The sequence below is a fragment of the Triticum aestivum genome, chromosome 3B (genome assembly GCF_018294505.1).
Source record: "Triticum aestivum cultivar Chinese Spring chromosome 3B, IWGSC CS RefSeq v2.1, whole genome shotgun sequence".
In the NCBI taxonomy this organism is placed as follows: Eukaryota; Viridiplantae; Streptophyta; class Magnoliopsida; order Poales; family Poaceae; genus Triticum; species Triticum aestivum.
Window position 1 is genome coordinate 503,065,442 of NC_057801.1, and position 15,247 is coordinate 503,080,688.

Consider the following 15,247-nt stretch of genomic DNA (forward strand, 5'->3'; position numbering starts at 1 on the left):
TCAAGTTCATTGTTTATCATCCTTAAGTTGATAATAAGCAAATATCAATGGTTGGTGGAGAAACAATTTTCTTGATGAGTATACATGTGATTCGGTACAAAACTACAAGCTAACGCATATCCTAACACAACCTCTTTATCTCGGTGATGGGTGAACCAAAAGCGACAATACGATGACATGGGTCACAAGACACCTCCGCGCAAAAAGGTTACGATGGACGACAGATTGCAAGCATGCAACACGAAGATAACCACGTGTGCAGTTTTGTGACTTCGGTGCAAGATAGGGATATCCATATATCTTCCTTTTGCGCTAATAATAATTCATATAAACCTCTGGGATATCTACTTTCGGCGTGGAAAGTCTACTAGTCCAACGTAGAGTGATAAATATGATAGCAAGCTGCATTCATATATAAGATATCTCTAATCCACATGAAACTCAGTTTCTCCGATAAATCCATAAATGGCCACTGTACAAAATTACAAACCTCCCCATATAAACCAGATATCGTTAAGATCTACACTGGGGTTAATCTAAAAAATAGTTACATCAAATCGTATCAAAAGTCATCATGATATAATCATTTTTCTTCAAGAAATGCAAATAACCTATTTACGCCCCCTCCATTTCTACCATAAAGGCCCCTAGCTATATGTTTAATTGTTGTTAGTACTCCCTCCATCCGGAAATACTTGTCGGAGAAATGGATGTATCTAGACATATGTTAGTTCTAGATACATCCATTTTTATCGATTTCTTCGACAAGTAATTCCGGACGGAGGGAGTATGTTTTTAAGCTTTCTTCTTTTAGAACCCTCGTGCTATTCTCATTCTCACATGAATTTAAGGCAGAGCGGAAAATCTTTATTTCAGTTTCAGCAACAATTCAAAGAGAAAGTAAGATGTCATAGGATCACAAACACCGATTGTGTATAAAGGTTGTGTCACACTCCATACAACTGGCGTACCACTAAGGCAACTAAGTGTGGCTCATGGCAATCGAATGGGTAACAATGTAAATACAACATCAATAAAAGGTAAAATAGCTTTACATGTAAAAGACAGGTCATGTACATTTTCTAGTAACCGACACGAGATAAGAAAGCCATCAATCTGTGCCTAACTTTAGGATACCAAGTTCATTGCTCATTCCGACATATGAATGTATAGACAACTTTGTACAAAAGTGTGCAATAATTGTGATAACCTTTTCAAATCAAGTGGAAAAACAGTTCTGTGATAATTGGATACATGGTGCAATGTAAGTAAGATATCAATTAACTGACAATGAAAAATGCCATGTTTGTGTTTCAATCGAACACACATTTGGAAAGTTTACAGAAGGATATGCAATTTAGTGAGATATGAAAAACTATTGTACATATAATTACTCCTTTTGCTCCTCATACTTATCCATATGCAAATAACATATAAAATATAATGTTCATTGTTTATGATCTTTAAGACGATAGTAAGCCAATATCTGGGGTTGGTGAAGGACACAATTTTCTTGATGAGTATACACGCCATTTGGTACAAAACTGCAAGTTAACGCATATCTAGATACAACCTCTTTATCTCGATGACGAGTGAACCAAAACTGACATGATGACATAAGGCCAGAAGACACGTCGCACAAAAAAGTTACAGTGGACGACAGATTGCAAGAATGCACCGCTAAGATAACAACGTGTACGATTTTGTGACTTCGGTGCAAGATAAGCAAAATATCTATCCATATATATCTTTCTTTTGCGAAAGCTAATAATTCATATAAATATCTACTTTCGGCACGGAAAGTCTACTAGTCCGACATATGGAGCGATAAACATGATAGTAAGCTGCATTCATATCTAGGATATCACATGAAACTCAGTTTGATTGTCATTAATGTCAAAAAACGTCTTACATTATGGGACGGAGGGAGGAGCTAATAGTGTCAAAATTGTGTTACATTTTTAGACAGAGAGGGAGTAATATTTATAACGTTCAAAATCAAGTGACCAGATCACTCCACTCCAATACTCTATGGTCGTACAATTAAATCGAAACAAGCAGCACGAGAATACTCGAATGCACCGAACGAGCCAACATTAATTACGCTCCGAACGAAGACCTCGAGGTAAATGCGCATTACGCTTGCGATAAAAACCGTACGGGCCGGCCACACGAGAGCAAAGTGCTCCCACGAAACCCCCGTCGCCAGGGTTCCCTCCTGGCCGCCCTGCCATTCCCCGCACAAAAGCCAGTGCGTACCGACGCTTCCCCCACAGCCTGGAGCCGAGCCGCCGTACTTTTCACTCTCTCGCCGTCTCGCGCTCTCCTCCCTCCTCGTTCCCGGGCCTCAGCTCTCAACTCCCAGTTACTTCCTCCTCCTCCTCCTCCTCCCCCTCCCCCTGGCCTCGCCCGCACGCTGCTCGATCGTCGCCTACCTAGTACCTACCATACATACCATCACACCTACCGCCCCTCTCCTCCACTGCCTCTCTCGCCCGCACCGTCAAACCCCCCCGCGTCCGCGATCGAGCCCGCGCCGCGCTGCCCGCCCATCCGAATCCGAAGCCGCCGGGCGCCTCCTCCCGCCGAAGCGAAGCAGGCCGCCTCGGGCTCTCCGCCACCGCGTCCTCCTCCTTCCGCACTGCGCCGCGGCTGCTGGATTGTCGTGGAGATCCACCTGGACCTGTTCCTCCTGCTGGTAAGCCGGCCCTCCCTCACTTGCCTGCGTGGATTCGTTCTGCTCTGATCTACTCGGCCTGTCTTGGCCTCTGAGAATTCGAATCCGAATATATGGACCGCGCCCTGTGCAATCTGTGTAAATGCGTCCGTACCGGGAAATATACTCACTGCAGGTGCGGATTCGTTTGCTGGTACCCCGCCAGTGTGCGCCGCCCATCCGTATGATTCGGTTCCTGTTGTTGCTCAGCGCGCGCAGCATCTCAGGCAGGGGTGTTATTGTCCTGCGACCCCAGAGAATCGGACTCGAGGTGCGGACGCCCCTGATTCCTCCCGTTTTGGTCATAAATAGCCGCCGGAGGAAAGGCTTGAGCTACAGCTCGACGCCATTACATGGCCGTTTATGGGATTGTGGGCTGTACTATGCTTACTGTATGTTGATGCGTAGAGTGGTCTGTTTTACCTTTTCCATTTTTACCCACGATTTTTACCGAGTTGCTAAATTTTGGTAAATAAGAGCCTGGATCTACACCGTGGAGTTAGTGTATGTATGCCCCCATGTACTCATACCGGGAGTGGACCCAGTTAGTGACGTGGATAGGATTATTGCCGACATTTTTTGGCTGCCAGCATGAACAGCGCCCACTGGTCATAGCATCTATCTAGTGGATAAAATGTGAGTTAACTGGAACCGTACATCATGCTATGCTTGGTTGTATGCAACAGAACATGCAGGTTGCCCTGGAAGTTTGTGCTGACACATGGCAAACTTTCATGTGATGTTGCGGGTTGGGTTCTTTTTCGGAAGCTGATTTCCATCAGGATGCACGTCAGCTGATGAGACGTGATTCACTTCTATTTAGTTAGTAATCCTTCATTGTACACCACTAACTGAGCTTTACTAATCACAAAGGTTGCCCTTTCCCCTGGGCAAAGCCAAAGCCTCGCACAGTTCACATGTCCTCACTCTTTTCAGTTGGATGTCTCAATCAAGTTTTTGAATTTTGAGAAGTAACAAGTAGTTGATTGTTTCTCTCAAGTTTGCACTTATCACTGTACTTTTAAATAGTCTGTTAATCAATCATGCATTTTGTTGTTGAAAAGACGATCCGTTCTCACCATCAGCTTTAGAAGTGGCCAAGGTGTATAGGTGGGTTTAGATTAAGCAAACCCTGACTTGCTGATAAGTCAAAGTATCTGGTTTCTGTTGCTGAGCTGCCAATCAGTTTGGTGGTACTGCAGATGGGGTGAAAGAATCCCCGTGCAGATAATTAGATATAAGAAAAGCTCTGGTCTCTACTAAACTTTGTCTGAGTGGTTTCTGCTTTTCTTGAGATCTGTATTAAGTTTCTGTTTTATTTTGCAGATATCAGCCAGACTGATCAGTGGTCATATTGAATACAAAGTTTTCTCGTATAGCTTTTGTTAGCATGCAAAAGATGGTGCCCATGGGTTTGGAATGAAGGACTACACTACCTAGAAATGGATGAAACACCAACTAGTTCTGGGCGATCTGAAGCTACTTCATGTGAACCTAGTTGGTGGCCGCCAGACTTTTTGGAGAAGATAGAATCTGTCGCCTTAGCAAGAGAACAAGAAGTTCTGGCTGAAAAAGAATCGCGATTCAATCTGTCAAATTCGAGGTCCTCATCCTGGAAGGCTTCTCAGTTACTGTGGTCAACTGGAACTTATTCAGGGTTTATTCCAAATGGTTTCTATTCTATCATCCCGGTGAGTATCTCCCCCTCCCCCAGTAACCATGTTTTGTTCTTTGGAGACATAGTCCTTAACTCCTTATACAAGAACTACACTAGATTATTTGTGCACGTCATGTGGCTTTTGAGTTAGATGCTCCCAAATTCATGTCAAGCACTCGCTTTCTGAAGAAGATGCTTAATGCTCCATCTAAACTGGTGGCTATGGAAGTGGACTTAATTTGATTTTTTTTTGTTGTCCTTCGCCTGCTGCTGTTTCCAGGACTCTATGTAAGACAACACATGTTATCCTGCCCATATTTTCCTTCTTGTGTTGTGCGGGTCTTGATGGATGGTTCTTTTGGTGGCTTTGTATTATTTCAGTGTAGTAACGATAAATCTGAATGGAACAAACTGCCTATATTGAAGGGCAGCATTGTTTTAGACCATCATATTTCATATGGTTCAGAAAGTGCCACAGTTTTGCAGCATTGTGAAGCATGTCAACCTTCCCAATGTCTTTTCACAAGTTGTTTTCTCGGAAAATGAGGAATCAAGTTCCTAGGTCATAAAACTATGGATCATTGGGAAAACACTAGAATTTGAACTTATGATTTCGCAACAACTTTTACTTCTCTTCTCAATCTGATTATTAAGTCCCGAATGATTTAGAGGATGTTCTGCTTTTGTTCAGTTCTTTGTGGTTATGTTTTTTCCACCTGTGATGCTCTCATACAGGATAAAAAGCTGAAGGAGAGTTTCCCAACAATACCATCACTAACTGACCTTCAAAGTCTTGAAGCAGATGGGCTTAAGCCTGAAATAATTGTTGTAGATGCTGAAAAGGATAAGAAGATTTTCATGTTGAAGCAGCTTAGTGGCGCACTTGTGAAAGGATTGAACAATCCAGCTCTAGTGATAAAGAAGATAGCAGGTTTGGTAAGTTCAAGAAAGTATAACCCGGTACAAGTGTATTTTTCACATGTGCAATTCCTCATTGGGGGCTTGGTTGATCACTGCTATGGTGTGATCTTGGGATACTTCTGATGCTTAATGGACATGTAAAACCAATTTTGGTTAAAACATTCGGTTAGAGTAGTATTGGTGACTGATATTTTAGTTAGTCCTTGCATTAGTTACATCAAATCGTTCTTATTGAATTGATGCTTAAGTAAGAAAGAATTAACTTATTGCTTGATGTATCTAATAGAACTTGGCAAGTTATTCTCGAACAGGTTTTTGACTGCTTCAAGGGCCAAAACTCTGATGCAAGTCCAGGAAGAGCTTCAACCGAAGATACTCACTTCTTTGGAAATAGAGGACCACAACTTCTTGGGCAGATAAGGCATGGATCATGCCGACCCCGAGCTATCCTATTTAAAGTTCTTGCAGATGCTGTTGGCCTTGAGAGTAAACTTGTTGTGGTATGTTGACATCCCTTTTCAATCTTTTGTATATTTCAGATATTTCTTTGTGCATCGAATAATATTCCGTGTTCATGTTATATTTCGGATAAAATTAAGTTCAAATGCTTAAAATTGTGTCCTTCACAGGGTCTACCTGATGACGGTGCAGTTGGATTTGTGGACTCCTACAAACATATGTCTGTGGTAGTTCCACTGAATTCTATGGAGCTACTAGTTGACCTTATGCGATTTCCCGGCCAGTTGATTCCTTTTTCAGCCAAGGCCATCTTTATATCACATATCTCTGCTGCGGGTGAGAGTGATTCAGCTGAAAATGACTCGTGTGATTCTCCCCTGGAGCCCAACAGTCCTCTATATGGATTATCTGATAAAGTTGAAGCTGAAGGGTATGCTTATGCATTAAATATCTCCTCTTAGTTATGCAATTCAGGCCTTTATTTTTTTTAATATCACTATGAGTATCATGATAGAGAGCTAATAGTTCACTCACTGGACAAAATGTTAGTTGGCATATTGAGTGGCTCACACCCTTTTATGGATGAACTTATACCGTGAACCTTTGAACAGGTAGCATGGCTTCCCACTGTCATTAAAGTTCAAAAATAAAATAAACAGATAGCATGGTCTGATTATAGAGAAAAAAAATCATAGTTTGTGTCGTTGGGCAGGTTATTAATGACTTTTAAACATAATCATGCAATAGAACTGTAAGATTGATAATTATTCTAGCATATGCTTGTTGAAACAAATAATTTTGTAAGACATGGTGATGTATGCCCCTTGCTGGTTTAGGTTGGTTGGTTGGAACATTATTGAATGTATGGCGGCTACAACAGTGAATCTTCACACTGGCCGCAATAGAAGCTGAGACAGGTTATTTGCATGAAGAGAAAATACAGAATATTTGAGAAATTTACGTCGGAAGTTTATATCTGACAACATTAACCAAATAAAGAAATTGTACAGAAGAAAATCAGTCATGGATATTTTAATTGTATAGTTGTTGTGCTATGGTTCTAAATAGCGTCTGTATCGGCTGATATATCGCCGACATTGCGGTTTCGGCTGCCTTCTTATATCAAGTATGGTCTGATATTTTGGTCACATCAGCCCCAGTATTGGTCATATCGGCCGATAATTCGGTCATATCGCTCTTTCTAGACCAAATCTACGAGCACAGTATCCGATATTTTGAATCTTGAAATTACCATTAGAAAAGGCAAAGAGATCTTCTAGAAGAATAGGTTACATGCTCAGGTATATCATATATGGAGAAAAAGGCACCTATCAGCTGTATTGGTTCTTTCATATTTTTTTGTGCAATCCTTCTGTTAATTTTTCCCAACTTTCTAGAGTTTATATTTGAGCAAGATAAAAATATTCCATCTCTATCTCAGTACAGAATCGAAGCTTCATCAAATCTATCTGGGCGTTCATTGCGTAATACAATGTTGAGATCGAGAACATTCTCAGAGGGGAAATTAAGGTATCACCTAATGATATAATATTAGTCACTATCCATTGATTGGTAAATTTTGCTTTAGTATACACCCCTTCGGGGATATGGCTTTTGAATTCCAGTCACTTACAAAGCACAGTTCCATACTTTTCTCTGATAATCAGTATTACTGCAAGGATAATAATCATTTTATTGCAAAGTACATACTACATTACACAAATCAATGTACACATGCATGCTGTGTATTTTTCCATGCCTGCATGCAGAATTTTAAAGCAAGTTAGCGTTCCAACCCAACGCTTACATCATACTCTAGGGTCATCTCAAGTTCTCAACATCCATCTTATAGCCGCGATGGCTTCTTGGCTTGTGCCAGCCCATATTACATCGAGAGCGTCTTGTGGAAGGGGTGCGAGACAAGCTGCTGGACAAGTGTCTCGCAGCGGGAGGTGGAGAATCTTGCACATTCTGGAACATGTCTGTCAGTGTAGGAAGTAGATCAACGTAACGAAGATGAGTCGGGAGTCAGTCGGCTGAAGGAGGCCATGACAGAGGGGTGAGCCGAGTGGTGTTGCAAAACTGGAATTCACATTACCAATTAAGGACTAGTTTGAATCCCTACCTTTGATCTGCATTAAAACTCATAACCTATTAAAAATGCCGCGCACCACGAGCTGTGCCCGGCACGGTACGCCGGCATCCCAATCTTCAGCCCACCACCCCTTGCAGGATGTGGGACCACATGCCGCATTGCGCTCCCCGCCGAGGGGGTTGGGAGCGTGTTTTGGCGTGATGCCTCGGCAGGCGTGCCCTCAAGAGTGGCAAAGATCTTTGACATCTACCAGAGCATTGATTCCTGGTCCTTCACCAATAAGTGGAACTCTTCCTTCTCTTTCATAGAATGAAAGTATTGTCGAGATGTCTTGTTTGTTTTTGTCAGAATTTTATGTAATAATCTCATACTTGTGTCAACATTTTTGAGTTTTTACTGCATTTTCCATTGCATTTTCTAAGAAATTGTTGGTTGTTTAAACCAGCACATCATGTAGTGAGCCAAACATCGCAAATGCCTTCTGGAGGCGAAGCCAGAGGAGAGGAGTTGCTGAAGAACCTCGTGGTGCTAGTTCAAGGTTTCCACTCGACTCTAGGCATTAACTGCTTTAGTAAAATTCTATAATCCCTTGTATTGCTGTTCGTAGTTCTTTTCCTACAATCTTATTGCTGAGAGGTACTAAGGTATTTTTACCGAGGGTTTAATGCACTAATTTTTAGGTTCTATGCATTGTTCATAGGCTTGGGAAATGCCATTTTGACGAATTACATGCTCTTCTTTGTTTGGTTTGCAGATGCACTCATACACGCCTTTCCTAAAATTATCCTATTTTGTATTCACCAAAACTTGCACTAATATTACCATATTACGTGCATGCTTATAGTTTGTATGCTTTTCTGTGTTACCAAATGTTTACCTAGTAGTGAGTATTCTCTTACATGATAGGAACTATGAGCATCGATCTATTGTTTCATTCTGTCTCCCTCCCAGTTTCTGGTGGTATATATGTTCTCACAGGATACTTTTGTCGCTTTCCCCTGTTGTAGTCCTGAGCATCCGTTAATGAGGGCCAAGGGAAGATCTATACTTGGTGGTGACCGGCAATCATTTCAAGAATACACTGATAGAGTTACTCTAAGGTTTGCCAGTGTTTTTTTATTGGTGTGGTGTTGCATTTCTTAATTTTTTTTGCTGGCGCAACTATTTCCACTGTATATCGATTGACCAATTTGTTTCAGTTGGTCAGCTTGACTGCCTACTGCCATAAATACAAACTGCTGAGAAAATATCAAAATGAATTACACAACCTACCCCCTCCCCACCCCTCCCTTCGCGACCGCGTCGCCCCCGCGGGCGACCGGCCGCGCGTCGACCGGCCGCGCGTCGACCTCCCCCTCCACCAGCCCCCCCCCTCTCCCCTTCCTCCCCGCCGCCGTCGCTGGCGCCCGCGGCCGCCCTGGCCCTGGGGACGCTGGTGGCGGCGTCCTCCTGACCTTCCCCTCCCGGTGGCTCTCCGGCGTGGGGCGGAGCTGCACCGGGGGGTGCTCCTAGGCGGCGACGGACCGGGTGACGGCGGGGTTCCCCGGCGCGGCGCTGGCGGGCGGCTGGATGGCGGCGTCGTTGTTGGCGGCGAGGTGGCGCAGCGGCGTAACCTGGCGGCGGCGCTCGGCCCAGATCTGGGCCCTACTGGCCCCATTTGGGCCTGGGCGGGCCGGCGGGGCGGGTCTGCGGCGAGACTTCCGGGAGGCGGGGGAGCGGCGATGAGCGGCTGGGTGCTGGCGGCGCCGACGCTAGCCTGCTGCAGCGTGGCCGGCGGGGCTTAGCGGGCCCGTTTCGGGCTTGGCTGGGCCAGGGGTGGCCTGGTATGCCCCGCTGCCGTGTCCGGACGGCGACCGCGAGGGTGCCGGAGGCGCGGGCCTCTCGCACGACGGCTGTGAAGGTGGTTCCCTCCTGCTCGGCCTTGGTGCTGCTGCTCCCGTCGCTTGGCACTTCTCTCTGGTCTTCTTGGCCTCGTGTTGGTGCTCGCAGTGAGACAGCGTGGGTGGCGGCGCAACCGCGATGGCGCATGGTGTTGGGCGGTGGTTTGGCTGGTCGGCTCCGGTTGGGCGGTGGGGTTTGGAGTGCAAGAGAAATCCTTGCCGGTTCGTCCGACTCCGATGCGGTGACACCGACCGGTGCCACCATTCCTTCTTGGAGGGTGTCGGTGGTAACCATCCCCCACTTCCCTCCGCGTGTCGGGGGAAACCCTAGGACTCGTCCGGGCAGCAACGTCGTCGGCGTCGCATCCCTTCTTGAAGGTGCTGCTTGGTACGCGGCAGATCGGAGCCTCGGGCTGTGGTGGTTTGTCTCCGGAGGACGCAGCGGTGGCGGTTCATTCACGCTTTGTCGAGCTGCCGTTGTTGGCATTTGTTTCTTCTTTTTCTTTTGGGCTTGATGTGCTGCTCGCCCCAGCAATGCTATGTGTACGGTGTTCTTTGCTTTGGAATACAAAGCGGGGGGAAACCCTTTTTCGGTAATACAAACTGCTGGCCTTTATTCCATTATGTTCTTCCTCTTATTCACTGTTAGTAGCAACCATACGATTTAATATTCTGCAAGCTCCCTAAAAGAAAAGGGGCAACCAATGCAACTGTTGCGCACGATAGATGGTGAAATCTACCTTTTTTTAGTTAACCACTAACCTTATTCCCAATCATAATACTCCTTTCCGGTTTATAGGGCTCAATTCAAAAATCTCACCAACAAAGGTAGATGGTGAGTGGTGGAATATTTTATGTAGTTTGCAAAAGCACCTAATTAATTCTCTTGTTTTCCTCAAAAAATTATGTTTATAAATGCATTAATTGCAATGCATGCATGCATAAAGTACATGCATTGATTAATTTTCTCTTAATACTTGCATGCAATGATTTAATGCACCTTAGAATCTGAACATGTGATGGGAACAACCAAATTGAGCCTTATAAAATGGAAAAACTAAAATTTTGAGATAAGCCCTATAAACCGGAAAGGAGGGAGTATTACCTTTGTGTTGCTCTTCCTAATGGAAACTAGTTTGAAGTATGCTTCTCTTACATTTCTGATTTTTTTTATCTCCACCCATATGTCCATGTCAATGGTTGTGGACTCAAAATCCTCGTTAGTTTTTGAGAAGCCAAATTAATTTGCATCCTTTACCCTTGTAAAGACCAAAAACTCGCCTTATGTCAGTTTTGCTTTTCTTTTCTGAAGCTTCTTTTCATAATCGTGAAAATAATTCGGATAGCAACCCCATTTTTGAATAAATCATTACACACTTGCAGATCAGATGATCAGGGTGTCACTACTACACCTAACCCTCGAAGAATAAGACGAAGAAGCATTAGCATTACACCTGAGATTGGAGATGACATTGTGAGGTAATTCTTGTTTTGAACTATATGATGGGGTTGGAGTTTCCATGGTCGTATTAGAAGTTGTGTAGGTGCGCTTGCTTGTTGCCTTCAATCCAGTGTAGCAAGATTCAAGCGTCACTGTATACTTTGCTCATGGCCATGTATAGATGCTAGATATCCTAGAGCATGTGTCTGTATTCTGTTAGATATGCTCATCGAACATCAGGTATTCACTGTTTAAATCTTAAATCTTGACAGGGCAGTTCGGGCTATGAATGAAACACTAAAGCAGAATCGCCTCCAAAGGGATCATGTTAATGATGGTTCATGTTCATATACTGGGGCGGACGAAAGCAATGCAAATGACTGCCCAAATAATGTACATTATTGTTCCATTGTTTTATTATATATATGTTGGCTTTTTACCTCCTGCGCGTGTAATTCCCTTGTGAATTTCATCAGCTTGGGATCCTAATTTCATTTCATTCTTAGGATGATAAATCTGGGACGAACAATGGCTTGAGAAACCGAGCTGGTTCTACTCAGAAGGCTATGTCATTGCCTACTTCTCCTCATGACTATGGGGGCGAAATTTCTGAAACAAGCAATAATTGTGATTTTATAAGTGAAGAGAAGATGGTATTCGCATGGAACAGGGTTTTGCAAAGCTCTCCTTTTAATAAGCCTCTATCGCCTTTCCAAGAGTGGAACATAGATTTCTCTGAGCTTACAATTGGTACACGGGTTGGAATTGGCAAGTCATCTTGAACTTCCTCACACAAATTTACTATTGTCGACTTGATGCGTGTGTTTTGAAATGAACCTCTCCCATTCTTTTGTTGTTATGCTTGTGTTCTTTGCAATGATAAGTGTTTGCTGCTGTTAGTATGGTATGATATGTTTGTAGTATGCATCAGAATCAAACAATCAACAGAAAGTGTTTTTTTTTGTATGACTTATCTACAATGCTTTGATAATCAAATGAATCGGGTTCAATTATATCCTAAGTCTTACACACTGTCTTGATATTGTTATATCTGTCTTTATATTTTGACTTCGCCAAAGCTATTCATGAAATCTTATTATTGTTTTACTGAAAGTTTATTAAAATAAATCAAATATTCAGGTCGAACTGCGCAAGTGACATCGATTTATTTTTCTGAGAATTTAACGATGTCACCATTAAATGGCAGCTATTCCGCTCTGATAGTTAGAAACAATGAGAGTAGGCATGCTAATAAACATGGATACTTGTTTGGACCATTTGATAGTCATCATAATGCAGTCTTCTGTTTCATATTCAAATGTTCTAGCTTGAAATTGTCTGTTTTTCTTTGTGTTTTTATTCGTCAGCATTTGCTTAGCCTGACAAAAGTGCAGGCTCACCTTTCTTGAAATGCTTCTCCAGGATTCTTTGGAGAGGTTTTCCGTGGTATATGGAATGGCACTGATGTTGCCATCAAAGTATTTCTGGAGCAGGATCTGACGACTGAAAACATGGAAGATTTTTGCAATGAGATATACATCCTGAGGTACCTGAGCACTCTTCATTCACTAATGTGGATAACCTTCTGGTTTTCATTATCTGCTCGATTGCATTAATAATTTTACTATTCCTTTTCAGCCGGCTACGGCATCCAAATGGTAAGAGCTCATTTTGACAAATGCAAACTATAGTATGAAACTGCAATCTCAGCATCTCCGTTCGAGACATCAACTGCCATATGTTAGGAACAGGGCTCTTAAACGAACTTTTCTATTCTGTTCTGTAGTAATATTGTTCCTTGGGGCATGCATGGTACCTCCGCACCTGTCAATGGTTACTGAATATATGGAAATGGGATCACTGTACTATCTCATCCATATGAGTGGTCAGAAAAAGAAACTCAGCTGGCGCAGGAGGCTGAAAATTATTCGTGATATATGCAGGTTAGCTCTTTCCCTGTATATAAGTGATGTTACTCTATACATGTCTATTAGCTGTTATTTGGTGTCCTGGAACTTCTAAGAAAACACTCAATCCATTTGATGTAATTCTCTTATCATTTAGAGCTCAAATCCTCAATCTCGTCCCAGCTCCGACCACCTTTTATCATTAATTGCCCGTCTAAAAGGAATTATTTTGTGAAAGGGGATTGATGTGCATACACCGCATGAAGATAGTTCACAGGGACCTGAAAAGTGCCAACTGTCTGGTGAACAAGTATTGGACTGTCAAGATATGTGACTTTGGCCTTTCTCGAGCGATCACAGATAGTCCTATGACTGATAACTCCTCTGCTGGCACACCAGAATGGATGGCCCCTGAGCTCATAAGGAACGAACCCTTCTCAGAAAAATGTGACATTTTCAGCCTTGGTGTGATAATGTGGGAGCTGTGCACATTGAGCCGCCCATGGGATGGGATCGGCCCAGTTAAAGTAAGCATCCATCGACTTTCATCAAAACGTGTGCAATATAACCGAATTATCTAGAGATATTCTCTTACCTGAACCATATGCGGCATTCTGATTTCTACTGTGCTGATCATTAATCCTGTCTGGTGAATCCCTATTTCTCGATGGTTCTTATACTCCCTCCGTCCCAAAATTCTTGTCTTAGATTTATCTAAATACGGATGTATCAAGTCACGTTTTAGTATTAGGTACATCTATATTTAGACAAATTTAAGACAAGAATTTTGGGACAGAGGGAGTACATGTTAGTAGGCAAAGCAGTTCTTTTGCCCCAAGAGCTGTTGACTGAACTTGAGAATTGGCGTTTTATAGGTGGTGTACGCAGTTACTGAAGGGTCGCGGCTTGAAATTCCGGAAGGGCCTCTTGGCAAGTTAATTGCAGGTAATGATGCTTTCAGAAGCGATGTTTTTCTATTCCAGGTTAACGGTGGAACAAGTCTGGGATCACTTTTGAGTCAATGTTCTTCAGCTTATTCTGTTCTTTAGTTTCAGCTTAGGGACAATTGTTTTGTTTACTGCAGATTGCTGGGCAGAGCCCCAGGATCGGCCGAGCTGCCAGGAGATCCTCGCTCGCTTGCTGGACTGCGAGTACGCTGATAGCTGAGACGAACCTGGCGAATGCTTCACTCCCAACCTCCCAGTGCCTTGAGAGGTGGAACCGTTTCTCTGTATAAAACTTGTAAAAATCTAGCCTGTTGGTTCTGCAGACCGGCAGGGATACATATATTGAACTCTTGTATTTCGGCTGTATATCGGTGACCCTTTCTTTAAAATTTGTAAAGGAAAATTCTCTCCTTTTATAGAAGAATGTCGCAGGGCAAAGCTAGCGTGTCCTCGGATCTATCATTTGCTTTTCTAAGAAATTGTAGACTGGGTACGTCCGGTTCCGGTGGATGTGACAACCTCACTGCTGCCTCCGCCGTTCTCTGCATGTCACCTCACTTTTTTTAGGATGCCTTGTTTTAGAGCATTTTGCATACTTGTTTCAGTTGGGTCTGGTTGGACAAATACAGGCTAAAAATCAATGTTTGCATGTAGTTTGGTTGCCTGCATTAGGCTTTCTGCACGAGGGAGACAACTAGTCAGCACGCTGTTTGGTTGCGTGCGTCGCTATTGTTAAACAAACAACCCGTTGTATGGTTGCAAACGGCTAAAGATGTGATCATCACTTTTCACTAGTGGTGACCTTACCATACACACTGAACATTGTCTCGTCCTAGCTAGGAAACAAATGAAGGTTTATTCTAGCTACTAGCAAATGACAGTATAAATTATTAAGAGCCAACATGGCTGAATAAGGAAAGTTCAATGATGCTAACTAGGTGCAAGTTCATCCTCTTCCTCTTCCTCTTCCTCTGCTGCTGATGTGCTGCTTCCTCTTCCTCGTTTCTACTGCTGCCTCTTTTTTCTTCCTCTTGTTCTTCTGCTTCAGATCCTTGTCTGACCTCTGTTATCAAACATTGCATGAGCCCACTCCAACCTTTTGTTGCTCCATGCTTCGCTGTCGAACGCCTCCACACCATGGTCGGAGCTGATCATCTCATCTGGAGTCACATCTTCCTCCCCCGGCACAAATGTATCAACTCCCCATTGCAGGATCCAGTTGTG

At 43.3% G+C, this 15,247-nt stretch overlaps 1 protein-coding gene across 2 annotated transcripts; it reads left to right on the forward strand.

The window, feature by feature from the left end:
* Window positions 1-2,218: 2,218 nt before the first annotated feature.
* Window positions 2,219-14,461, forward strand: LOC123070597 (serine/threonine-protein kinase EDR1). Of its 2 annotated transcripts, XM_044493863.1 has the most exons (17): window positions 2,221-2,698; window positions 4,043-4,407; window positions 5,109-5,309; window positions 5,606-5,794; window positions 5,924-6,183; window positions 7,200-7,283; window positions 8,294-8,386; window positions 8,856-8,948; window positions 11,112-11,207; window positions 11,442-11,562; window positions 11,676-11,937; window positions 12,592-12,715; window positions 12,808-12,827; window positions 12,956-13,112; window positions 13,315-13,603; window positions 13,952-14,021; window positions 14,161-14,461. In XM_044493863.1, exons 2-17 carry the CDS (start codon window positions 4,159-4,161, stop codon window positions 14,241-14,243), a joined length of 2,391 nt encoding a protein of 796 aa, XP_044349798.1. In that variant the 5' UTR covers window positions 2,221-2,698; window positions 4,043-4,158; the 3' UTR covers window positions 14,244-14,461. The 2 variants fall into 2 exon arrangements, with proteins under 2 accessions (XP_044349799.1, XP_044349798.1); XM_044493864.1 differs by lacking the exons at window positions 13,952-14,021; window positions 14,161-14,461 and having other exon boundaries at window positions 2,219-2,698; window positions 13,234-13,427.
* The last annotated feature ends 786 nt before the right edge of the window (window positions 14,462-15,247 follow it).